Below are 26,761 nucleotides of genomic sequence, written 5' to 3'. Positions count from 1 at the left end.
GGCCTTTAACCCTGTAAGAGAGCAATAAGAGAACCCACACCTGGGCCAGGTTTAGGAATGCTGAGCCTGCCATGTCACTCCTGACAGCAACAGTTAAAGTCCTTACTGACTAGATTTTAACAGATGTCTGTTCTTCGTGGCTCTCAGACCATAGGCAACTCTCTAGGATTAGGCTATATCTCTCATGGATTACCTCGGGAGCCCCTAAATCCAATATCTCCCATTGATTATCTAGGGAACCCCCAAATTCAATATACTTTGTCTCAAAAAAATAACAGATCAGTCTATTAATTCATTTCTTATTTATGATTGAATACAAAGTTCTGAGAGGGATGAATAGATTTAATAAGAGACAGATTCTGCTTCCCAGGAGTTTACCATACGATGGGAAGGAGAAGGTATTATAGCAGCACAATGTTAAAGATGTCAAGCATCATCAATGCAAGCCAGAACTAGTGTCACCTTGGCTCAAAGGAGGGAGAAAGTATTATCAACTGCAGGATCCAGGGAAAAATAATTGGAAGAGGTAAGACTTAACCTAGCTGGAACTTTAAATACAGACAGTACATGGATATAAAGTTACGAAGAATATTGGGCAGCCTGCGAAACTGTGGAGTTTTAGAACATTTGAAGAAAGAGAAACCACATGCTTACTCCAGAATACCAAGACAACCTCTGTTTCCTTAAAACCTGTAAAATAAAGTGCAAAAACTAATAAAGTGGTAGAACATATTTTGAAGCAAAAATATAATAAGAGTCCACATTAATATGATTCTGAACTATTGGAGTATACACAAGCTAACCAGCAAACATTAACCCCCAAAATGAAGTGATATTAGATAATCTGTTCAGCCTTTTTGTCACCTGCAACAAATTAGGCTTTCAATATGCAAAACATCTTCCTTCCAGAAAAACAAATGATCACGATTCCATTTAATTGTAACTTAATGAGGCATAATTTATTTTTTAAAGTGATATACACCAGGTGTGTACTGAGGAAACTGGCCCAGTCAAACCCTAGTACTCCCCTTTGGAAAAAGCCTCAAGCTAGCTAGAGACTGTTTGCCTTTCTGGAATTTTGTTTCTGTTTGTGGCAGTTGAAATGAGAGGTAGAAATGGTAACTTGCAATGTTCATCTATTTACTAAAACATGTACCTTTTGAAGTAACTCGATCCAAAAAATATTCATTTATCATAGAAAGCACATAGTAGGAAAGTGTTAGGTTCTAATGTGAACAAAGATAAACATTCAAATGTCATGTAAATCCCAAAGACAGCTTAGATGTACTTCTGATTCCTATGCTAAAAGTAAAATCATATGCTGAGCACTTCTTTAGAAACATTTGAACTAGACAGAGAAAATAAGCCCTATCCCCTCATATTATATTGGAATTATTAATTCTGGTATGACACTCATCTTCAGAAATCAAGTTACATCTCTTTAAAGGTATATGATTCAGAACACTTATTAGTGAAAATGTATTTTAGTTCATAATTATATACTGCTTTAAACAAATAGTGTCATAACCAATCAGTAAGGTTAAAAAAAATCACATCCTCCCATTTTACAGATTAAAATTACAGAAAGCTAGAGGTGGAAGGAGCGTTGGCACTCATATGGGTCAACCATCCACCCTGCCCCTGGATAACCTATCACGTTTCCCTTGAAATGTCAAAAAAAAAAAAAAAAAAAAAAAAAAGCTTCCTTCCAAATAAGGTCTCTTATTCCTCATGTTTCACCCCTTTTGTATGCTTGCTAGCCTTAATTTTCACATAATTCTGAAATATCTATGTCCAGCTGACAGGGAAGCAAAAAACTGGTAGCCTTTTAAGAAAACTATGTAATATCAAACCTAGTCTAATCACACAAAATGAACTCTTAAATTTCAGTGGTCAATTCAGAGTTAACCAAAGTGGCTAACTCAGTGGCATGGCTGTAGAAAGTACTGGTATTCTACTACCTGAAAGCTGACCTAACAAAATCGTTTCTCCCCTAACCTCCAGTCTCTCATTTCCTTCTAGATACTCATGAGAGGCATTTCCCCCTCTGTTCACAAATATTAACAGGTTTCCCTGGGTTCTGTATTCATAATCTACAACCCCACTATGAATCTAGCTGCTGAAATTCATTTGTGTAATGCTAAAAATACTTACCCCATCCCCCGCACCCCAGAGCATTGCTTAGCCATGAAGTCAGAGTACTTAGTCTGATTTGAATAAAAGGTATACAGGGCACAACAATGACAATTTGATTTTTATTATTAAAAATGATGTGTTAAATCCTCAAAGAAAATGTCGTTATTGCATTAGTTTAATAAAACCTCTCTTTTTATTACAATATTTCTTTATTAGGAAAGACAGCCTATGCATATGGCAGTTTTGTAGGATGGGGTGGATAGAATTGAGCATGTAAAGGGAATTAATGTATTCTGCAAATATAAATGCATATACAAAAGTAACGTTTGCAGACAAACGTTGTTACTATAGAGATATAATCAGCAAAGCACTAAAAGACTAGGTATACATGTGTATATGTATGTACACTGCAGTTGGAAATACTTTCTCCCTCCTTTGAACCAAAACAGCAAGAGTTCTACTTCACATTTATGTGACATCTTTTGCACTGTGCTACTATAAAACCTTCCTGCCATGATACAGTAAACTCCTTGGGGGCAGAATCTGCATATTTTGTACTTAGCGGCTAGTTGGTAATATATAGGAATGGTTTAAGAAGGCACCAAATGCATATTTTTTAAATTTCTGGGAGTGGGAGTCCTATCTTTGTTGAATAGCTAGCAGCAGGCCCTGGCAGGCTACATATTGAAAACATGACTCACATTATACTCAAGATCTTTTCATTCAGCCTGCTGAAAACAAGATAATTGAAACTGAAATTTTGGGTCATGCAAACTTCACTTTAGAGCAAATATTTTAGGTACCCCAAGTCTGTAATGTATTAAGTAAAACACTTGTCTCACAGATTTGTTTTTTGTGGATACAATACAATTTCACTTGTGCCAACTTTCACATCAGAATGCAGGACCCACGTAACACAAAGTGAGTAGATACAACAGAGCATTCTTGAAGCCAGAACGGTCTGTGTTCCCTTAACTGCAATACCTTTGACCAAGCCACATTGGAGCACATACAATAGAGGAACTTAGCCAAAACAAGATTCCTGGCAAATTTACTGTTTTTTGTTGGTTTGTTTGTTTTTGCCTACTTAATCTATGTAATGATTATCCCTTCCTCCTTAGTGTCTCTAGGAAGTCTTAGGTACCGGAATAAGAGGCTACACACAATCCAAGTCAAAATTTATAAAACACATTAGCACTAAAAAGTGAAAGCAAACAGAACTGAACAGGTTCCCTTTGGAAACGTTTTACTAGTAGTGTTCTTCAGCTCTGGGCACATACATGGTTTCTACTCACACCTCAAGTACCTGGCACTACCACTATTTCATTCACAAAGTTCTGGGCCCTTCTTATTCCTACTTTCCATGAGTGTTCTATAAAACAACTGTTGGCAACCTGCCACCAAAATTTACTAGCTTTGGCTACTTTGTCAAAACATTGGCAAAAATAGTACTTTCCTAAAACAAAACAAAAAAATACATTTATTGAATATTTATATCTCAAATGTATCAGATGCCTTCAGATATAAGCAAAGCAGTCTATTAACACTTGAGTTGACTCTTTCTGAAACAGTTATAAAATGTTCTTTCCTGCTGAAATATTTCTGCATTCGTTTTAATTACCTTCAGGGTCAAAAGCATCTGTTCTCACATAGCACATGGGACACTTCACAGTCCTAATGATTTCACAAAAGGGTTACTGGTTTGAAAGTCTGTTTACCCCTTGTATCTCTGTGAAGAAGAGATTATGTCCTTCATCTTCCACTCTGTGGTAGCAGAAATGATTGAGAATAAAGTAGTTATGAGTGTGAGTCATGAAATCAGACTCGCTGGATTCGAAATTGGGTTCTAATTGGACAAGGATCAATTAATCTCCCTATGGCATAGTTTCCTCACCTGTAAAACCAAAATAATTCTGCTTCCCTTATGGGGTCCCCTAGAGAGCTTCTAACTGTATGTGATACATACTAAGAGTTTAATCAATGTTAGCCATCAGTAGGATGCCTACTATAGTTTCTGAATACTTAATATTTGATGAATAAATAAATACATAAACATAACAGTACAATTTTTATTTTACACCTACAACTTTAAATATTCAAGACACTCTTGTTATATTTTGCTAAATGTCTTCTCATAGAGAAGGCAGAAAATATAATAACTTTTAGGAAGTGGAATAATTAAAACTATTTGACATAGAGAAGGGTATAAAGAAAAATGTAATAAATTATATGATGCAAAATGACCACATGAATATTTTAGATAACACTAAATTAAGATAGTCAATTTATACTTCAGAAAAGTAAAACAACTTTTTTTCTCTAAGTAACTTTGCTATCTTTAAAAATCAGCTTTAATCTGTATCACTGTTCAAACATGGGTTATAATTATTAGTGGATCATAATTTAACATATCATAACTAACTTTCTATTATGAATTGGAATTAAAAACCTTAGAAAGTACCAAAGTGTTAAATACATGGTAAGAGCATTGTTCCATGAAGGATTTTTTTTTTATGAAGCCTTTGCTTTAGAAATACACAGATAGAAATGAGATAAAACTAGAGACAGACACACAGATGTGTGTGCACATGTTCATCTGTGGGTGCGTACCAGCTCATGATGTAAAAAGTATTTCTTATAGGTACTGCAGTCAGAGAACTTTGGAAGTCAATTCTGTAGTCTATACTGACAATTTTAGACACAGAACTGTATACAGAATCGAAAAGACGTAGTAATTTCAAATTGATAACAATTATATTTTTCTCTCAGCATTTCTGGCCTTTAAACTTACTTCACTTTATTTGAGCAAATATGCAATTAACCCAAGGCCAAATGGTCATCATTTCAATAAATGACCATGAAAGGAAAACTCCTTGTATATATTTTTAAAATTGCTTTAATTGAGCAATGGTGAAAAATATACAAATAATGGGATTTAAAGCTAGTGTTTCCTTGTATATTTTTAATAAAAATTATACTGTAAATATAACATCACTCAGAATTTTGGGAGACTAGTTAAATAATACAACAGCAGACTTTCACATTAAAAGTGCAAGTTTCGGCCGGATGTGGTAGCGCACGCCTATAATCCCGGCACTTTAGCAGGACAAGGCGGGCAGGTCACTTGAGGTCAGGAGTTCCAGACCAGCCAACATGGGGAAACCCTGTCTCTACTAAAAATACAAAAAACTAGCCAGGCGAGGTGGCGGGCGCCTGTAGTCCCAGCTACTCGGGAGGCTGAGGCAGGAGAATGGCGGGAACCCGGAAGGCGGAGCTTGCAGTGAGCTGAGGTCCGGCCACTGCACTCCAGCCCGGGCAACAGAGCGAGACTCCGTAAGAAAAAAAAAAAAAAATACAAAAAAAATTAGCCAGGCATGGTGACACATGCCTGTAATCCCAGCTACTCAGAAGGCTGAGGTGGAAGGATCACTTGAACTCGGGAGGCAGAGATTGCAGCGAGCCAAGATTATGCCACTGTACTCCAACCTGGATGACAGAGCAAGACTCCCATTTAAAAACAAACATACAACACCACCACCACCAACAAAAAGGGCAAGTTTCTGCTGAAACATACTCACTAGAGGTGAAAGTCTTCATTGCGGATAGAGACCTCTATCTATGTGAAATGAGTCAATCATTCCCTATTAGAGAATTGTGAAACAAGCTTATAAAACTTACCAAAAGAGAGTTTTCTTCAGTAAAAACAGAGAAGCCTGAATTTTCTAAAATAAGTCTGGTAACTAATTTTTAAGGACTTTGCACATTGGTCAGGGATGAAAAGAAAAGATATGCTGGGTGTGATTGCTCACGCCTGTAATCCCAGCACTTTCGGAGGCTGAGGTGGGTGATTGCCTGAGCTCAGGAATTCTAGACTAGCCTGGGCAACATCGTGAAACCCCATCTCTACTAAAATACAAAAAACTGACCAGGCACAGCGGTGCATGCCTGTAGTCCCAGCTACTCAGGAGGCTGAGGTGGGAGAATCGCTCGAACCTAGCAGGCGGAGGTTGCAGTGAGCCGAGATGGCACCCCTGAACTCCGGGCCTGGGTGACAGAGTGAGACTCTGTCCTGAAAAAAAGAAAGAACAAGACAGACCAGTATGTCATCATGTTTGCTTCTTCTGATTCTCTTGCATGAGTTTTGTGAAGGAGGGAGAAAAGAAAGGTCTTCCTTTACATACAAGTCTCTATTTCAGGTGGATTTAGAAGTGAGAGGAGAGTTGCATATGTGTGACAGCTGCTAAATTAGCCTTCTCTGTATCCAGAGCACAAACAAAGCCATCATCTCCCCAAGTCTGTTCAGATGAGCCCTTTGACCTATGAATCCATGTTTTGTGGTTGAGAGTGCCTTAAAAAGGTGCCAATTAACAACAGTCTTATATGTGCAAGGGAAACTAAAGGAAACCTGCTACCTACAGGGCTAGCCTCAAGCAATCTAATAACTTTGAGACACTGCTATCCTGGGAGATATTAATATTATTATAATCTGTAAATCTATGAATTCAAGCCAGTGATCCTGAAATGAAAGACTGTTTATTTTGTGAAGCAACCAGTGCATCTCTTCCCACTTTATTAATTTAATGTTCTGAAATCAAAAGAGGGTATATTATTTACTTCAAAACTCAATAACGGGTTCATGCTTGATCTGTGGCATTTCATATTTACAGCTCATCTTTCAGTGGGTGGACTTCCTTTTTTCACAGGTTTCCTTGTCATTTTATAACCAGCTCACTGGACCATGGAGTCAAGACCCCTGGATTTACATTGTGTTCTATTACTCTATGACTTGCTGCGTGCTTGTATCTCTATTGGAGAGTGAGAAATAATGATGACTGAGACCAGATGTAGGCTGACAGAATTCTGAATACCTTAAAGGTCAAATTTTCTAGAAATATAAACTGTATATATGATTAAATTGTGCCAATCTTTGGCTAACAATATGTATAACTCAAACAAAGGAGTTAAAAGAGAAGTTTCTACTCCAAAAAACTGACTGGTAACACACTGAAGCTCAGGATCCTAAATATTTTGGTTGCCAGGATTTTCATGTTATTGCTACGTATCTCTTCCTAACTGTGCCACTTCAAAATATAATGTTTAGCAAGTCCTGAGTCATTTTAACCTTAATAATTCGGGGCATGAATATACTATAAACACTGTGTCAAAAAAGAATAAAAGCAAAAGCCATGCCATTTCACACGAATGTTTACATTTTAGTAGTTGACCTTACTGTCAGCTTTCCTGATATATCATTCAATCTAATTTTCCAATTCATTGAAAACATTCTCCAGTTGCTGAGTGACTTCATAAATTGTATTTATGATCCTTGTCTTAAGTTTCTTCAAATGATGTGGCTTTGATGAGTAAACTGCAGATTTTTTTGCAAAGTCTCATAAAAACTAAAAGTAGTCAAATGAGGGCAAGACAACAAAATGAGTTCCCAGAGGATTTTTAAAATCCTGTTCTCTATCACATAAAACCAGGATGCACGGCTTTCCCAAGCAAGGCCTTTGATGTAAGGTTGCAAATTACGTAACTCTGCAACTTTTTCAATGAACTGAAGGAGCGAGACACCAAATTAGAGACTTACTGTTACAAAAGAATAGCACATTTTGCAAAACACATCTGTACTTGCAACTGAAAACATGTTTCCAAGAACTGGCACAGAAGAACTACCTGAGACACAAAATGAACCTGAAACTTTCTTAATTATGGCATGATCTGCTAGGTGGGGGAGGAGGGGAGAACCACACAACATAATGAGTATGGCAAATGTTTCATTTTCAAATGATACAGTCTTCTTATTGCTACTCCTTGCATAAGGATGTTTCCTGAACTCTGCCACCAAGGTAAGGAGACAGTGGTATAGAGAAGATATGAGGATCACACCTAATTTCCCTTTACTAGCATTCTAATGCTGCCATTCACATGTGACAGGGCATCCGTTCCACTGGATTTAGCCTAGTTTGGATCAAAGCTTCCTCTACTTCATTTAACAGATTTGCTCAGATGGAAGGTCTCAGAGGAGAAACAATGTTAGTAAAAGGGGGATTTCTGAACATACGAATATGTAGGTCATTGGATTTTTAAATAAATTAGAGAATAGTTTATCTATTAAGGAAGATTCACTGTACATATTTTATGAAATCATGCTTATTATAGGTCAGTAGACATTCTACAAGCATCCCTCAGTAATATTAAGTCTTTTAAAATACTGTCACAAACCTTTCCATACTAGCATAAATCCCTGATTAATTTTTTAAAGTCCACAAAGTAACAAAGGGCAAAAGAATGCTTAAGGTTGGAATTCATAATCACACTGTCAAAAGGCAAAGATGTAAACAAATTAAATAGTCAAGCAACATATTTCACGTACATAGGCGTAGTAAGTCAAACTATGTCAGCATTAAAATAAATTCACGATATAAGCAAGAACGAATATGGAAAAAAAAGGAAACCTGATAGAGCTGCTTATTCCCACAGACACTATCTGCATCACTGCAGGAGCACAGGAGGAGTAGGGCCGAGGGGCAAAGGCACTCTCAAACCCACAGAATCATGTAATTCACCATTTAGACCCAGCAAGTACAGTTTTCATTTAAGTCAAGTTTGGCAAATCTCCTAAGGCCTTACATCCAACGTCTGTTTCTGTCTCATTTTTATTCACTCTCTCTCTCTCCCCCCACATTCAATATCCATAAGTCAGCCTGGGCAATATCAATATTGATCCATTGAATTGCAGAGCTATAGGGGGCATAGGTTTTAAACAATAATGCTGATAATATTTTCAAAAGAAAGGAGTAAAAAATTCTACACTAGTTCCATAGTATCATGTGGCTTTTGATTTGCAGAGAAAGTGGACATAAAACTATAGATAGGTTTTACTCAAACTACTACCCCATGGCATGACCAATTAGGCTAGAAATGGCATGGATCTATAATCTGGGATAAAATGCAGATCCTCAGATAGAGACTACTACACAAGAGATTTATTAAGATGGACTTCCAAGGGAAACTGCTGAGGGAGTGTGAGGAGCAGGACAGGGAAGAGAAGAAATGCAAGCAAAGTCCCAGCTTCAGCCTGGGCCTGCAGAGTGCTCTCGAGTGGAAGTTATGCTTCAGAGCTGTCGCTACTACAGGAGGCTGGGAGCTGCCCTATTGTCATCCTCCTGTACCCAGAAGACAGTGGTAAGCATTTCCATCTCTGCCAGGACGAGCAAAGAAAATCAGTAGCCCAAACTGGAGAGCTGTTAACGGAAAAGCCTAACAGCAGACGCAGGCTTTCAGAAGTAAAACCGTGGGTGGGGTGGGGGCGGGGGAACATCAAAAACAGAGCAGGGATGTTATCTGCCTCAGCCTCCTCCAGTGTATAACACCCGTCTCAATTTGTGGCCACAGGTTAAAGGGTTTAGAAATGTATCATGGGATTGCCTGAATATTAATGACCAGGTCAGAAAATGCCTTATCACTCTCACCTTACTGTTTTCACTGGGTCTCATTTGCCATAAAAGTCTTCAGAGACACAGAAAGCAGGGCTAATCTTATCTTTCAACAGACTAGTAAAAAAAAAAAAAAAAAAGAATGGTGATACTTAGAATGTATTTTATATAAGATCATAATGACCTAATGGGTCAGACAGGACACAAGGCTCTGCCACACCCTGTGTCTAGAAACATGTTAGTCTCAGGCCCATGCTGGAGATCCCATATCCTGGCACTACATGACCTCTAATGTGCTGTATTCCTAGCCCAGAACAAGTGACTCAATTTTATGTTCCTAGTTTAGACCGTATATGTTTTTGTTAGCAACCCAAAAGAGAAATGTAAAGATTAAAAAAAATAAAAATAAAAAATAAAATCATATTAGCAAAAGGCTGCCTATCTCTGACTCCAGCAGACACCATGACCTTGTCATGAAGTGTGGATAGGGCATCATTTTATCAAACAAATACATTTTATGTTCTTAAAAGACATATTTATTAAAATAAAAATAAACTAAAAAGAAGCTCTTGAAAATATGGTTCTATTCTCTTAATTATGTTATTTTACATCATCAAATGATATGGTGACAATGAATCAGCCATAACAAGGTAATTAATAGTTTCTCTTTGGAAAACTGACATTTGAAATGTTATTTATTATGAATTTAAGTTTTTCAACTGGAAGCCTTAAACATGAAAAACTGGGCAGGGTTTTTTTTTTTTTTTTTTTAACAGTTCCAGCTTTATTTGTAAATGTTTGCATATTATTTTATTATACACACACACACACACACACACACACAATTTGTTCTTGGTATAACCATGAAGCACAAATCCAGGAACAAAAAATATAAGGTGACAAAATGTATTAAAATGCTTTTTATTGAATTTGATAATATATGAATAATAGAGATCATGAACTATTTCTGGAAAATATTCAATAGACTGAGGATATGCTATGATGTTTATTTTTGTTTATTATAGCTGGCAAGTCATTATATTATCCATAAATGTCTGACTCCACTCAAAAAAGTCTAAACATTTGGAAAATCTATGGCTGGTTTCATGAGGCATAATATACCATATTTTCCATTTAACAATACCGCTGGTAAAACCAGCTGCCCAGTCCTGCTGTTAGTGACTACAGTACATACAGCAAAAAACAATCTGCCCGCTGACCTCCTGCTTAAGTTCAAACTATGTCATTCTGTCAATACCATCTACCTTGATTAGGTTGGGCTTTATACACAACAGGTTATGATCCCAGAGGGATGAAAAGCTTTCCTAAATTAAAAGCAGAATTTTAAAAGGAAATACTCATACATTCCTATGCAGTTTCCATTTGATATCCTCAAGGCTGGCCCATGAACTCAAGCTCATGTTGATTGAAAGTGAATGTTTCTTTCTGGGTGTAGCCATTTTACAAATTTAATGGCAGCAGGAAAACAATAAAATGTGTTCCATGCTTCAATTAGACCTTTTATAACTTGGCACTTGAAAGATGGCAATGCCAAAGAAAAATCATTAATCCATAAAAATAGACAAAAACGATTATATGGGAGAAGACAGACCTCCAGGAGTCTAGGGCCTTGGCAAAGTATACACTCTCACCAATATGATCTGTCTTTGTTTTGCCTCATTGTGAGTCTTCTCTTATGCTTCATGCTACTTGGATAAAATGTATACTGTATGTGCTTCTAAAATCCAAAGTAATACAACCATGCTTTCAATTTTATCCTTAGCCAAAGGAGCTGTATACATAACCAGGCAATAAAATGTTGGCTAGCCATGAAATGCCTGTTCATACACATGAATGATAGATGAACGAACACACACACACAACACACACACACACACAGAGAGAGAGAACTGCAAAATACAGAGCCAAAAGACAGATCCTTCTAATTTTCATTTTGCAGTAGTATGCAACAGACTTGGTCAAAAGGACCAGAGCCTTTCATAACCCCAGTCCAGATAACTATGGACACACAAATATTGCCCGAGTACTTTGAATCATGAGACAAAGTGGAAGAGTGATGTCTGGAACATGTAAGAGTCTCTCAGGACCTCTAAACTCATTTTCAAGTGATGTTAACAGACTCTGTCAATATTAGAATGTATAAATTAGCTAAGAGTCAAGGGAACAAGAGATTTTACCTCTCTTGGCCTCCTGCCATACCTAAAATGTCAGCACCAAACCTCAAACAATCCCACTGTGTTTCTTCCTCGCTCCCAGTCCTGAAGTTCCAGCACCGCTGAAGACCGTTACCAAACCACAATGATTGGTACCATCACCAGTTCATGCTGTGAACTTCCCAAATCCTGTGATCTCAAATTGACCCCCTATCATGTCCAAACTGTCCACCCACTCTGGCCTCCCTTTCAACACCAAATTTTGGAAAGTGTCATGTACTTACTTCTGCATCCTCAACAGTTAATCACTCCTTAACTCCTGAATTCTGGCTCCTGTCCCCACCACTCTAATGAAAATTATACTCTAAACTTCGCCAGTCTTCTCCCAACCAACTGCCAAATCTCATGACATGGTTTTAGGCCTCTCTCTCTTAACTTCTCAGCTTTCCACAAGTAGACAAGTCTTCTTCTGGAAACTATCCACACATGTCCTCTATACTCTCACTACTGTCTCCCTATTCTTCCATCTCTACCTGCTCCCATCTTCTGGCATTTCTTCTGTCTCTCTTTCCTGGGGCTAGTGCTGCCACTGGTGGTGGTGGTGATAGTGGTGGTTTCTCCCCTTCCATCCCCTGACTCTTCCATTTCCTGTCCCAGGCTCTGTGACAACATTTCTAATCTCTTGCTCTAGCCCTGATAATTCTTTCTTGCACCAAACTCATATTTTCAATGACTGTTGCACATTTTCACATGTCGTGAAGTGTTGAAGTCGGCCAACACTTCAACATCAAAATAACCCAATCTAAAACTATCACTTTAACCTTACTCCAACCACTCTTCCCACGTCTTCCTGGATTCCCTTCATAATTACACCTTTATTCTCAAGTCATCGGGCTTGAAGTTTGGTGTCAGTTCTACTCCTCTCTTTATCCATTTATACACTTTCTGTCCATTTTATTTCCAAAATGTTTCTTCTCTGTACCCTCCCCACCAGCCTAGTTCAAAACCTCCATACATTTCACCTGGATACTAGCAGCAGCCTCCTAAATGATATTCTTACCCCCTTGCTATCAAACCTCCATAAGATCTAATTAAGATGGTGGGAGCACAGCATATTCCTACATAAGACCTTTGATGGTTTCCAGCGCCTGTTAACGTTCAGAGCTCTTGTCTTGGCACTCAAGGCCTTTTTCAATCTGTGCCATCCCTTTTAAGTTTTATTATCTACCTTTCTTATGAACTACCAACTATACTTGCATTTTTTATACTTGCAAATTGATAATAACTCTTTACAAGCAAAGAAAATATAAAAAATATCTTTACACCAAAAAGAGTAGTTTTTCCCATAAAAAGGTAAAAAATATATAATGAGAGATAACCAAAACTTGCCACATGAGGCCAGTAAGAAAATCCCAACCATTAACAAAAACTCATTTTTCTTTTTTTTTTTGCTCTGTTGCCAGGCTGGAGTGCAGTGGCGCAATCTCGGCTCACTGCAACCTCCACCTCCTGGTTCAAGTGATTCTCCTACCTCAGCCTCCCAAGTAGCTGGGATTACAGGCACAAGCCACCACGCCCAGCTAATTTTTGTATTCTTAGTAGAGACGGGGTTTCATCATGTTGGCCAGGATGGTCTCACTCTCTTGACATCGTGATCTGCCAGCCGCAGCCTCCCAAAGTTCTGGGGTTATAGGCATGAGCCACCGCACTCGGCACAAAAACTCATTTTTCAATGACTCATTAATCATAGGACAATTTCAAAACTAATAAAAATTAAAATTGCCTATACAACAGAAATACACTTCAATTCAACCAGAGATCCAACACACTTTCAACAAAGAGAGAAAAACTGTATTAACTGACTTAACAAAAACACTATCTATTTAACTCACGCAGGATTGCTTAAACAGTATCTACAAAATTCTTACCTCAATGTTTTCTTGCAAAAGAAGTGGAAACCAAAAGTAAACAGATGACCCTCTTTAACAATGAACCACTGATAAATGTAAAATATTTATAACTGGTATAACATTTCACTTAGGTGCATTTTTTGAGTGTTAACTTGCATCAGGCAATCCAATTTACCAACATTTATCAGATTTCTTTCCAGTGAGAGTTTTCACTTTTTTTTTTTTTTTTTTTTTTTTTTTTGAGATGGAGTCTCACTCTGTCACCCAGGCTGGAGTGCAGTGGCACGATCTCGGCTCATTGCCATCTCTGCCTCCTGGGTTCAAGTGATTCTCCTGCCTCAGCCTCCTAAGTAGCTGAGACTACAGGCACGCACCACCATGCCCGGCTAATTTTTTTGTTTTGTTTTAACAGAGACGGGGTTTCATCATGTTGGCCAGGCTGGTCTTGAACTCCTGACCTCAAGTGATCTGCCCATCTCAGCCTCCCAAAGTGCTGGGACTACAGACATGAGCCACCACGCCCAGCCCCTTAACTTTTGAAGTAATTAAATCTGGAAACATTCCTGTATTTTCCAAACTACTGGGGTTTCAATCCGGCATGCTTTCTTTTATTTGTAAGGTCCATCTATAGTGTGTGTTATTATGTGTCTCTGAACAGATATCAGATTAATGAAGGCATTCCTACATTCTGTACATTCATACAGTTTTTCTCAGAAATGAGTTGTTTTATGTCTTCAAATTATTCCTGCATTTTTTAACTCAACATTTTTACTATGAATTTCTTTAGTTTAAAATAATACTTCTTCTTCATCATCTTTGCCTGCTGTACTTTATTTATCCTTCAAGGTCTAACCCCTTGACAACCTAATACTCTAGCGTGTTGTTTACATATGTGCTTGCCCATTATTTTTCCCCTTTTTGCATCTACACAGAGCTTAGCTTCCTGCCTTGTGTTTACCAGGGTGCTGAAACTTTAACCTATTGTTGTTTTGAAGGCTTATGGTATTCATTCTCCTGGAAGTATTCCTCACCTCCACCTCGCCATGATCCTCCACCACAACCACTGCTTACACTCTCCAACATTACTCATCACACTTCACATTTTACTCTAGTTATCTGGTTACCTGGTTTTCACCCCTAGATCGTTAGCACCCTGAGGTTATGCACATTTGCTTTGTTCTTACTCATATAAGGGCTAGGTAAGTGTTTCTCAACATGTGGGCCCCGATCATTACCATCATAATCACCTAGGATCTTGTTAGAAAGGTTCATTGCTGAGTCCAACCTCAGACTTACTCAATCAGAAACTGTGGGATGAGGCCCAGCAGTCTGTGTTTTCACAGCCCTCCAGGTGATTCTGATGCACACTCCAGTTTAAGAACTACTGGTGGAGGCCGGGCGCGGTGGCTCAAGCCTGTAATCCCAGCACTTTGGGAGGCCGAGACGGGAGGATCACGAGGTCAGGAGATCGAGACCATCCTGGCTAACACGATGAAACCCCGTCTCTACTAAAAAATACAAAAAAATAGCCGGGTGAGGTGGCAGGTGCCTATAGTCCCAGCTACTCGGGAGGCTGAGGCAGGAGAATGGCGTAAACCCAGGAGGTGGAGCTTGCAGTGAGCTGATATTCGGCCACTGCACTCCAGCCTGGGCAACAGAGCGAGACTCCATCTCAAAAAAAAAAAAAAAAAAAAAAAAGAACTACTGGTGGAAAACAATGTCTTACATATAAGCACCCTCAATAAAAATAAGACGTGTGAATTAACTGTTTACTTTTTCAACATGTAATGTTATATTCCCTCAAACATTAAAATAAGAGTAAACTATCCAGTATCATTTTATCAATATCTTAAATCTAACTTGTATGTTTTGAAGGACTTTTATAAATTTTTAAGTAAAACTTTACTTATAAAATTATAAAACATAATTTTATTTCTTTTATAAAGTTCAAAACCAAGGGAAAAAATGGATTGGGCATGCATAGTTTTATAATTTGTTAAAAAAAAAAATGGCAAGAGAATGATAATCACAAAATTCAAGATCAGGGTTACATCTGGAAACAGTAAATGGAGAGGATGAGAGTACATACCCAAGTCATTAGTAACATTTGGGGTCCTGAGTTGCACGTTGGGTTCAAAGATGTCCATTACATCATTAAAATTAAACAATTAGTAAATTAATCATGGTCATGCATGGATCAATGGTAACAGTGTTTCATTAACTAAGGATTATTAATTAATCTAATTCTATGTGCTGAGCTCCATAAAATTTTTTAAACAGATAAAAATAATTATGACTATCTCAATTCTGTCCCCGGCATTATTGTTAATTACAGTGTTCAATGCTAATTGTACCTGTGTGCGGTTGAATGCCACTCTTGCAAAGACAGCTTGGGACACACTGGCCCTCTTCAGCTCATCTCTGACTTGCTGGTAGATATCTGGAGAGACTTCCACGGAAGAGTTGGTTGGCTCTGGCTTAACTGCTCTGGGGATGGGTGGATGGTTCAGGAACTGCTGGTTGATGGCTTGAGGATGCTGGTGAGCCAGGAGCCGGCTAACGGCAATCTGTTGGTTTATCAGATGGGCCATGGCTATTTGTTGCCTTACAAGTTGTGGACTAAGCTGGGGAGAAAGAAGACCAGGGCTCATGATGGGCTGTAATGCGGGCACTTGGTTTCGGATTGGAGTACTGTGGTGAATTTGGCTGTGAGGAGACTGTTCGTTGGTTTTCCCCAGGGATGCCAGCTGGTTCATATTTGGTAAATGCATTGGACGCTGGCCCAGAACACAATAGTCTGAAAGGTTTTCTCGTTCCACTCTTTCCACTGTTAAGAGATAAAAGTGATAATTCATCATTATTTTCATTGGTACAATTTATTGCTAATATATGTAGAACTGAATTATACTTTTGGTATGTTAATAATATAAACATTTTTTCATACAATGATGGAAGTTCCAGCATAAAAGCGACATTCTTTTCTGCAAAATGTTACAATAGGTTTTTTTCATGGAACATATGAAAGAAAGTAAAAATATTTGCCACTTCAATTTGTTAAAATTCTTAAAAGTAAGCATTTCATTAAACAGCCAAGACAGAAACCACTGACCATTCTAAATCCTCTTAGATCCCCAAGCTCTATCATCTCCCCAATCACCCTTTGTTATAAAAGCGCCAGCTGTTCTTATCTTCTGTAGTATGTAGTTAATGGTTATCAGGAAATGACAAGGACAACATCTCCTGACAAATTAAGTGCTACCTTCTAGTAAAAAGCTCACATAAATATTATTATACAACTATGGAAATGTTCATTTAAAAATGTCTACCACATAGTATATCCATTTATTGACTCACTTGCTATTTTTATAGAAATGTTTCTTTAAGAAATTGATATTTTAAACATTGTGCTATGCACTCAGATAAGAAAAAAAATAACAAAATTAATAACATCACCTCAACTTGCCATTAAATGAAGTTCACCCTCTCTCCAGGTTATCTGCTTTATTACATTATATTGCACTTTAATAAAGATTTAAAGAATACTTTGAAAGAGAAAAGAAAGTAAGTATCACATATACACAAGCACAAGGCAAGTATTTTTCTTTCCCTAAGATAATGTCTCAGGAAAGACAGTCACCTCATAGCCAAATCCTTATCCAAGTCTCTGTATTATTCTATCATGAAAAACAAAGTTTGGTTTGGAGTAAAGAAATGGGGCTGAAACAATCCCATCATTATTAGTGTTAAATGCTTACAGGTGTAACATAATCTAACAAGATCTCTTTTTGAAAGCAAAAAATCCATACAAATTTAGCAATTATTTCTTATGATTGCAAATGCTGGATATGACTATGTAAAAGTCCATTAAAGGTAACTTTAAGAAGCTAGAGATCAAACATATTCACCTATAAAACACATATAAAAAAAATTGTCTCCCTATTATACAAATGGCATGTGTGGCTTCGCATATAGTTAACAGTGACAGAATCATGGTTTTATTAAAAAAATACTGAGTCTTAAAAAATTTAGGCAGAAATGATGTGTGCTGGACAACTGGGTGAGATGACTCAAAACAGGGGAGTTGGTGATGACAGACACTGATGCCAAATCACATGTGAAGCATCTGAATAAAGTCAATGAACTGTAAGGGTGGAACAAAGTAGTGTTTCTAAATTAATACTTTATGTAATATGTGACTTTAAAAAGGTATGTGTGGAAGTAAATTAATACATTAAAATGTGGGTAGATATTTAACTATTTTATATCCATGTCTACAAGTTTTATGCATGCAAAATATCCCATTAGGAAAATATGTGAACATCCAAGTCTTTGTATCACCTTATATTTAGACATGTACAGTACAGTGCTTTCTCCTGCTTTTTAAAGAAACTCAGTTCGGCTGGGCATGGTGGCTCATGCCTGCAATCCCAGCACTTTGGGAGACCAAGGCTGGTGGATCACCTGGGGTCAGGATTTTGAGACCAGCCTGGCCAACACAGCAAAATCCCATCTCTACTGAAAATACAAAATTTAGCCAGGCATGGTGGCACGCACTTGTAATCCCAGATATTCAGGAGGTTGAGTTGGGAGAATCGCTTGAACCCAGGAGGCAGAGGTGAAGACTGCAGTGAGTGGAACTCACACCACTGCACTCCAGCCTCCCAGCCTCGGTGATAGAGTAAGACTCTGTCTCAAAAAAAAAAAAAAAAAAAAAAAAAAAGCCTGATTTCTTGCTTAACATTCCTATAAACTCCCAAGTAAGTCAAGAGTTTACTTCAAACTTCTTTTAGGGCTCAATTTCTAACTTAATCCTTACAATGTTTGCTTTTTTTTTTTTTTTTTTTTTTGTAAGACAGAGTTTCACTCTTGTTGTCCAGGCTGTAGCAATGGTGCAGTCTCGGCTCACTGCAGCCTCCACCTCTCAGGTTCAAGTGATTCTTCTGTCTCAGCCTCAAGTAGCTGGGATTACTGGTACGGGCCACCACACCCAGCTAATTTTTTGTATTTTTAGTAGAGACGGGGTTTCACCATGTTGGCCAGGCTGCTCTCGAACTCTAGCCTCATGCGATCCACCCGCCTCGGCCTCCCAAAGTTCTGGGATTACAGGTGTGAGCCACTGCACCCCGCCTAATCCTCACAGTGTAATTCATTTGTTTTACATGTCACCTTTCCTTCATAAGGTTAAGAAAACAAATTACTCATCTTCTAAAGGCAAACCTTTTTCAATTATTATATTAATTAAACTTTAAAGTACATAGCCTTAAAACCAAACCAAGCAAATGGTTAGGAGCCTTCAGATAACATAATCTAACAGTTTCCATAGAACAGGAATTACCATCATAATTTCCTCACTGAAAAACAAAACAAAACAAAAAGGTAAAGAGACCATGAACTGATTCCAAAGTAAAATCTTAGAGACAGAAATATCGGTCTCAGTTAAATATTGGATTCACTTTTGCTTATTTTCTTTTAATTCAGTCAAAGTAAAGATAAATTCAGACATTAAATTATGTTTTCAGATTCTTAATAAGGAAATATTTTATCTATTTCATTGCTTGGTGGGGAGAGGGGTTTGAGACCGAGTCTCACTCTGTTACCCCAAGCTAGAGTGCAGTGGTACGATCTCTGCTCACCGCAACCTCTGCCTCCTGGGTTCAAGTGATTCTTGTGCTCAGCCTACCGAGTAACTGGGATTACAGGTGTATGCCCCACCACCACACTCAACTAATTTTTGTGTTTTTAGTAGAGATGGGGTTTCACCCATCTTGGCCAGGTTGCTCTTAAACTCCTGACCTCAGGTGATCCACCTGCCTTGGCTTCCCAAAGTGCTGGGATTACAGGCGTGAGCCACTGTGCCTGGCCATCTATTTCATCTTCTGCTGAAAAAACACAGAACCATCCTCCTATATAATGCATTATTTGACCAAATGTTAATTTTCCAAAATTTTGGTATTTTCACGTTTCAACAATTTAATTACATTTGAGTGAGTTTACTTTCTTGAGATATATCTAAATCACATAATTTAAAAATACTTCATTCATAGATCTAGTCAAAATCATGTTCACAATGAAGCATAAACATCAGAGCGCTATGAAACCTATATGAATTGGTACAATAAGAGTCTGAATAAGGCCGGGCGCGGTGGCTCAAGCCTGTAATCCCAGCACTTTGGGAGGCCGAGACGGGCGGATCACGAGGTCAGGAGATCGAGACCATCCTGACTAACACGGTGAAACCCCGTCTCTACCAAAAATAACACAAAAAACTAGCTGGGCGAGGTGGCGGGGTGCCTGTAGTCCCGGCTACTCGGGAGGCTGAGGCAGGAGAATGGTGTGAACCCGGGAGGTGGAGCTTGCAGTGAGCTGAGATCCGGCCACTGCACTCCAGCCGGGCGACAGAGCGAGACTCCGTCTCAAAAAAAAAAAAAAAAAAAGAGTCTGAATAATGTCAGTCCATATTCTGTGAGGTTATATATAATCATTCTTTCTATCCTTATAAGTTTCCAGGTGGATCCTTATAAATTCTTACAGTTAAGAACAGTAACTATGGAAGTATCTTATAAAGACATAGCAACATATTACATTTGTAGTAACACCATGAAGTACTAACCACTTAGTAAATATTAATGAAGAAACTGCAAATGCAAATACCTACTGTTCAGGTCGATAACAGCCAGAAAAGCCAGCTGCAGAAGAACTAGGTGGAGGAGAGAAAGTCTAACCAGTTCAAAGGTAACAACCACTACCTAACCTCAGCCAGTTTCTGTCTTTCTTACATTGTCATTTTTTTCGTTTTTTTCTTTTTTGTTTTTTTTTTTGAGAAAACAAAAAATCTGGATTTTACATGATATCTCCTAATTTTTAAGTGTTAGCAACTAATTCCATTTCAAAATACAATAAAAGCCAAATAAAACATTTCTGAAAACCAGATCTGTCCATGGGCTATCAGTTTTTAAATTCTGTCTCTGAGACTAGTCACCCTTTATGTTTTTCAGTTCCTAACAGTTCTACCAATAAAAGCCAAGTTCTTTACTCCCAAGAATGAAAGAAGAAAAAATTATCATCTCGACTTTAAGAATGACTAAGGATCAAATGCTCTCAAAAGGATGCATCTCCAATGACCAAGGCAGAACACTAATTCAGAAACCATTTAAACAGGTTTTGCCTTTTTTTTTTTTTTTTTTGAGACAGAGTCTCACTCCATCACCTAGGCTGGAGTGCAGTGGTACAATCTCAGTTCACTGCAACCTCCACCTCCCAGGTTCAAGTGATTCTCATACCTCAGCCTCCTGAGTAGCTGGGATTACAAGCATGTGCCACGGTGCCCAGCTAATTTTTATATTTTTAGTAGAAACGGGGTTTCACCATGTTGGCCAGGTTGGTCTCCAACTCCTGAACTCAAGTGATTCGCCTGCCTCAGCCTCCCAAAGGGCTGGGATTACAGGCGTGAGCCACCGTGCCTGGCTGATTTTGCCTAAATTGAAAACATTTTAATTTAGTTCTTGCTGCCACTCTTATAAAAATAATATCAGAATAACGTTTTTAGCCTCTTAAGTCACAGCAAGTGAAGTACAGATGCTTAAAAAAGAGAGGGAGCATCAAGATGTGCCAGACTGCATCAGAAAATTGAGCCTCAACTTTCTTTTTCTCTTTCTTTCCTCCCTCCCTCCCTTCCTGCTTTCCTGCTTCTTTCTTTCTCTTCTTCCCTTTACTCCCTCCTTCCATCTCTCCCTTCCTTTCTCTTCTTTCTTTTAAAATAATTAGAAAGTAACCACAATGTGTGAAACACAGACCTAACAGCAGTGCCTGGTTTTGTGTTCTTGCTTTTTCACTGTGTAATGGAAAACATCATGTTAAGTCTGTCTTAAACTAAACCAAGACCAAAGACATCACCTTGGCCCTAAGGGCCATCTTATGCCTGCAGTATTTAGCAGAAGATCAGAAATCCTGGAAAAAATGAAGGGTAAATGGTAGTGCTGTTTCTGACGGTGAAAGCAATGTTCACATTCACAACAGAAAATATTCTGACAAAGGCAACATGCTTACTTATTAAAGAGACAGTAAAAACACAACTGCTTGCCTGGCGCAGTGGCTCATGCCTGCAATTCCAGCATTTTGGAAGGCCGAGGAGGCCGGAACACTTGAGGTCAGGAGTTCGAGACCAGCCTGGCCAACATGGTGAAACCTGGTCTCTACTAAAATACAAAAATTAGCCAGGTGCGGTGGCTCATGCCTGTAATCCCAACTACTTAGGAGGCCGAGGCAGGAGAATCGCTTGAATCCAGGAGGTTGGATTCACTTGAATCCAGAGGTTGCAGTGAGCCGAGATTGTGCCACTGCACTCCAGCTTGGGCGACAGAGTCAAACTCTGTCTCATAAATAAATAAATAACTCACAACTGCTCCCAGAGCTTTAAATCAGAGCTTCAATTTAATTCACAATGAACTTGATTCTACTGTGGCTGAAGCCTTGAGGGTGAGTACCAGAGAGGGAATCGCCTGGAAAGGAATGATGTCTCCAGCTTCTAATGTAAGTTCCCAAACAGAAGATGGTTTAAGAAACCGTCAAGGCAAGGGGGGCTCAAATGCTTCTATGTCCAGTAGCTGTGAGGCTTTTGGTAGCTATTCCAACATCTGGGGAAAGGTACCAGTCCAGAGACCTTCCAGATAAACAGTTCAGATCTGGAGTCTGTTCAGGTCTCTGAAAAACTCAGAGTTCTAAGAGGATCTTGCAGATTCCTTCAAATTTCCTGGGACTGAGCGAAAACTGCAGGGAATGGGCAGCCATTTTCTAACCACTCTCTAAGCTTCCGGGATTCTATTTAAGTCTAAAGCAGATAAGGCCTTTGTAGCCCTATATTAGAATTTCAGAAACTCCTAAAACCTCACCAAGTTCACAGCGATGATGCTCTAACCAAGAGCACCCTATGACCATTAGCTATTCAGATGCTCACAATTGCTGCCTGTGGCTGGTTGTTCACAGATGAGAAAGTTATACTTCTCCCTCAGGAATTTACCTGCATTACAATTAAAAGGTATTTGGTCCAAAAATCTTATTTTATTTAGGACACTTTTTACAGTACATCCAGGAAGCCAAGTATTTATTTTAAATATTATAAATCCCTGATATATATTTATATTTTAGGTTGTTACAAGAACATTTTCAAAACTCAAAAAATAAAATAATATACACATACACACACACATATATATACACAAGTATATATACATATATATGTTTGTGTATATATACATATATGTGTGTGTGTGTATATATGTATATAGTCTTTCACTCCTATATTGTGGCACTTAATTCTTATTATTTCTTTTGCAATTGTGTAAAGTAAATATAATAAAATTTCAATGCTCAAAATATAATCCAATGACTTAGTGCCCTAAAGTATAGTTTCTGAAAGTTTTTGAGCAAAAGATGAAGCATCTGATTGGCACAGATGCCTGCCAGTAACAGCAAGGTGGCATAGGAAAGGTAGAAAGAAAAGCAAACTGAAATTTCAAAGGCCTGGGTCATAACTAGATGAGTGATCTGGGGATTATCTGTAAAATGGGAAGGATTACCTGTAAAGTGGTCTTAAAGTAACCTTGCAGGTTACTTATCTAAGAGCATCTTTAAAAGTACCATTTTAAGACAATTAATTTCTATTACAAGAAAAATAGCTGTTTTCCGTCCTTCATGTCACATACATGTGCCATGTGCACTTGTGCACACACACATGCAATACAAAGTGAAACTTACCAGTAGGAAAGTTGATTGCTTCTGACCCAAATCCTAAAACTGTTAATAACCACATGCCTCAAACTGGGCAGTTCACCTTAAGCAGCAGAATACAGACTGCAGGGTCCTAAAGGCATAGGTTTGAATTCAGAGTCTTCCATTAACAGGTTTGTAACATCAAACAATTATGACATTAACTATGGGGACTTGTAATAGAAATAGAATTAGAAATAGAAATAGAATAGAAAATAGAAAAATATAGTGGCAATAGCAATAGTAATTAGAGTATAGCTCTTGCAAGTTTATCAATACTGCTGAAAAGATAGATAATATTTCTAGAGCTATTATGGTAGTATTTTCATGCTGCAAACCTTAACATAGTTGCTTTTGTGACACAGCCCCTGGGGTATGTCCATAGTTATAATGGGTAGATAGTAATGAATTGGGTAAAAGGCTTTGCACTGAGAAATTTCCAGAAACTCTGGCCTATGGATTTTTCTTTAAGCCATTAAGATGCTTATGCAAATGTAAATGGATTAGCATGAATGAGTGCTAATGGATTCCTTAATAAGATAACACTCTAGTATTCCCCAGAACCTCTCCTAGAAACCCTGGGTAGAAGAACATAAGCCAAAAAAAAAAAAAAAAAAAAAAAAGAAAGAAAGAAAAGAAGATGGCAGAATTTCTCTATGACTCTTTCAACCTTAGAAAGTACTCTGGAAGTGATTCTACAAATGCAAAAAAAGACATTGGTTTGCTTTTGGCACTCTTGGTAAAAAAGTTGCCAATCAAACCAACAATTTCAGATTGGTACCCAAACATTAGAGCACAGAAAAAAGATACTAGAGCATATGAATGCCTTAAATTTACAAACCTCCTCTCCAGGTTCTCTGCTTCCCCACCTTATGCTCTAAAACCTTGATGCCCAATTTTAAAGATAATGATCTTGTCTAATACCAGAGAAATTAAAAAATGTGCTCTAGGTCAAATAACTATCCAAATGCAGATAAATATTTAGGAGTATTCAAAATGATTAAGGCTGCTGGCTCTAGCCTCATAATAAGAAAACGCAAACCGCATGGCCACTTTTTCCTCTTTTTGTGCATAACTCAAAGTCAAGTTCTAAGGCCTAAATGTTTCACAAGTGCTTTTTAATGGGTTTTCTTTATAAAAAATATATGTATTATAAGTTTAAGAATTTTCATATTTTTACTGCTAACATACCTTTTTCAAACTGCATTGGCATTTCAGGTAACACCAAACCCTACCATTTATATAGTAGCTGAAGCACTGAGCTAAATCCCTTACACATCATTATTGTTTAACTCTCACAATAATTCTACGGCATTGATATTAAGATGCCTACTTTATTAAAGAAGCTGAAGGTCAGTCATTTGACTTTAATGTCATAATTGTTTGATGTTGCAAACCTGTTAATGGAAGACTCTGAATTCAAACCTATGCCTTTAGGACCCTGCAGTCTGTATTCTGCTGCTTAAGGTGAACTGCCCAGTTTGGAGCATGTGGTTATTAATAGTTTCAGGATTTGGGTCAGGAGCAATCAACTTTCCTACTGATAAGTTTCACTTTGTATTTGCATGTGTGTGTGTATAAGTGCACATGGCACATGTATGTGACATGAAGGATGGATAAGTCATCTGAATGGTAAAAGCTCAACCTGAGCCTCCACTGTATGCTTTGTGTAACATAGACTGAAAAGACTGTCAACTCAAAAAGTGATGAAATCACTGATTCCTCAACAGTTGAATCAGCTAATCACTTAAATAGAATTATTTGCATTAAAATTCATATAATAAACATTTATTAATCAACTACCATGTGCCAGGAATGATGGCAGCCCCTAGAGATACAGTACTGAATAATATCAACTTTAAAAAATTCCATCAATATATTTGCTTCAGACAATTTAACTGTCTGCTACACGTAGATGGGCCCATAACATCTGCCTATGATTTAAAGTGCATTTCTATTTGATGATAAAAGATAGCTCCTTTAAATTCCTATTTTGTCAGTTTATTAGCAATTCATTCTAGTCAACTGTAAGCCACACACACATATATACATATACAGTGATTATATTTATTTTTATAAATCCCCTCCCATTATCTTATTTTTCTTATTTTTCTTGAGGCGAAAGCTATTGACCCAACATGAGTGTCATCAGCATGGACTGATGAAGGATATGAATCACACAGCAGAGAGCTTTCTCAAGTACCCTATAAATTCTATAAATAGAAAGTATTTCTTTGAAACAAGTAACCAACAAGAAACGAAATTGGGTATGCATACTCACACAATATGATAACAGCTTGAGAATCTTGGGCAATCACAAATTCATATATAATTGAACTATATGAAATTGGTGATATGTAACAACTTTGACCTACAAAAACAGCAATTCCATATGCTTCCACCTGATACTTATTTTGTCTCCTTGCACTCAGCTAAGCTACACATTAACGGTCAACAACCCCACTGTCCACCCAAAGGCTTTCATTGGGTTAAAATCTTTTTAAAAGGTAAACATAACACTAATTTCCCCCAACAAACCAGAATAGCAGCCCGTCTGCCAACATTGAATATGCCTAGTCACTGAAAATACTTCTGGTTTATTTTCTCCTAGTCAATAACTGGAAGTATAAGGTCAATTTACTATACAAAAAAAAAAAATTTCTGTTAATACAAACACAGTCGGACATGATTGCAGTAGCCAAAGCTAATAGATCTCTCAGATATAAATCTCATACCATTAAAACAAACAAATAAAACTACTACCAGAAGAGTTCACCAAACATAATTTTAAAAAATTATTGAGCTTGAAAGAGCTAAAGAGCAAAACAAAGAAAAAGACTAGCTACCAAACCCAAAGATTTTGTTTTTCTCTAAATTTGTTCAAGAGAATTTGTCTCTGGTTTGAGAACTTGCTTGCAAAGTCCCTGCCTAGAGCAAGATATTCAGAGCCAACTTGTTAACTCCTAATAAAACAGCCCATAAGCAAAGTCTACCAGCCAGCACTGTGATAATACCATATGACTGGTTTTCTTAGGTGTATTTTCCCCTTATTATCAACTTCCTTTTTCCACCACATTAACCTCCACAGAAACGTATATATCCACCATAAAGTAACTCAAATGTGGACACCTCTGTTTCTTTGGTAATAAAAGCTCCTAGGACCCATTATGTTCCATGGAAAAAGTGAGCATTATCCACCTTTCCTAGTCTCCACCCTCTGTACCAGAACACTATTGTCCCTTTTGGTTTCAAACAATGCTTTATCACAGTTTGATATCACTGATCATTTCAAGTATTCTTATAACATTCTATATAGGTTAAAAGTGCTTATATCTAA

At 37.8% G+C, this 26,761-nt stretch overlaps 1 protein-coding gene across 3 annotated transcripts in view; it reads right to left on the bottom strand.

Annotated features, from left to right (window-relative positions):
* Positions 1 to 26,761, bottom strand: part of SATB2 (SATB homeobox 2) — a 189,017-nt gene that overhangs the window by 62,427 nt on the left and 99,829 nt on the right. For all 3 annotated transcript variants that reach the window (XM_050750699.1, XM_050750696.1, XM_050750697.1), the window contains one exon: positions 16,014 to 16,486. In XM_050750699.1, the coding sequence (XP_050606656.1) occupies positions 16,014 to 16,486 (473 nt within the window). The remainder of the gene's footprint in view (positions 1 to 16,013; positions 16,487 to 26,761) is intronic.

Source organism: Macaca thibetana, chromosome 12, assembly GCF_024542745.1.
Source record: "Macaca thibetana thibetana isolate TM-01 chromosome 12, ASM2454274v1, whole genome shotgun sequence".
Classification (NCBI taxonomy): domain Eukaryota; kingdom Metazoa; phylum Chordata; class Mammalia; order Primates; family Cercopithecidae; genus Macaca; species Macaca thibetana.
The sequence above is the reverse complement of the archived record's forward strand: the minus strand, read 5'-3'. Positions and strand labels throughout refer to the sequence as shown.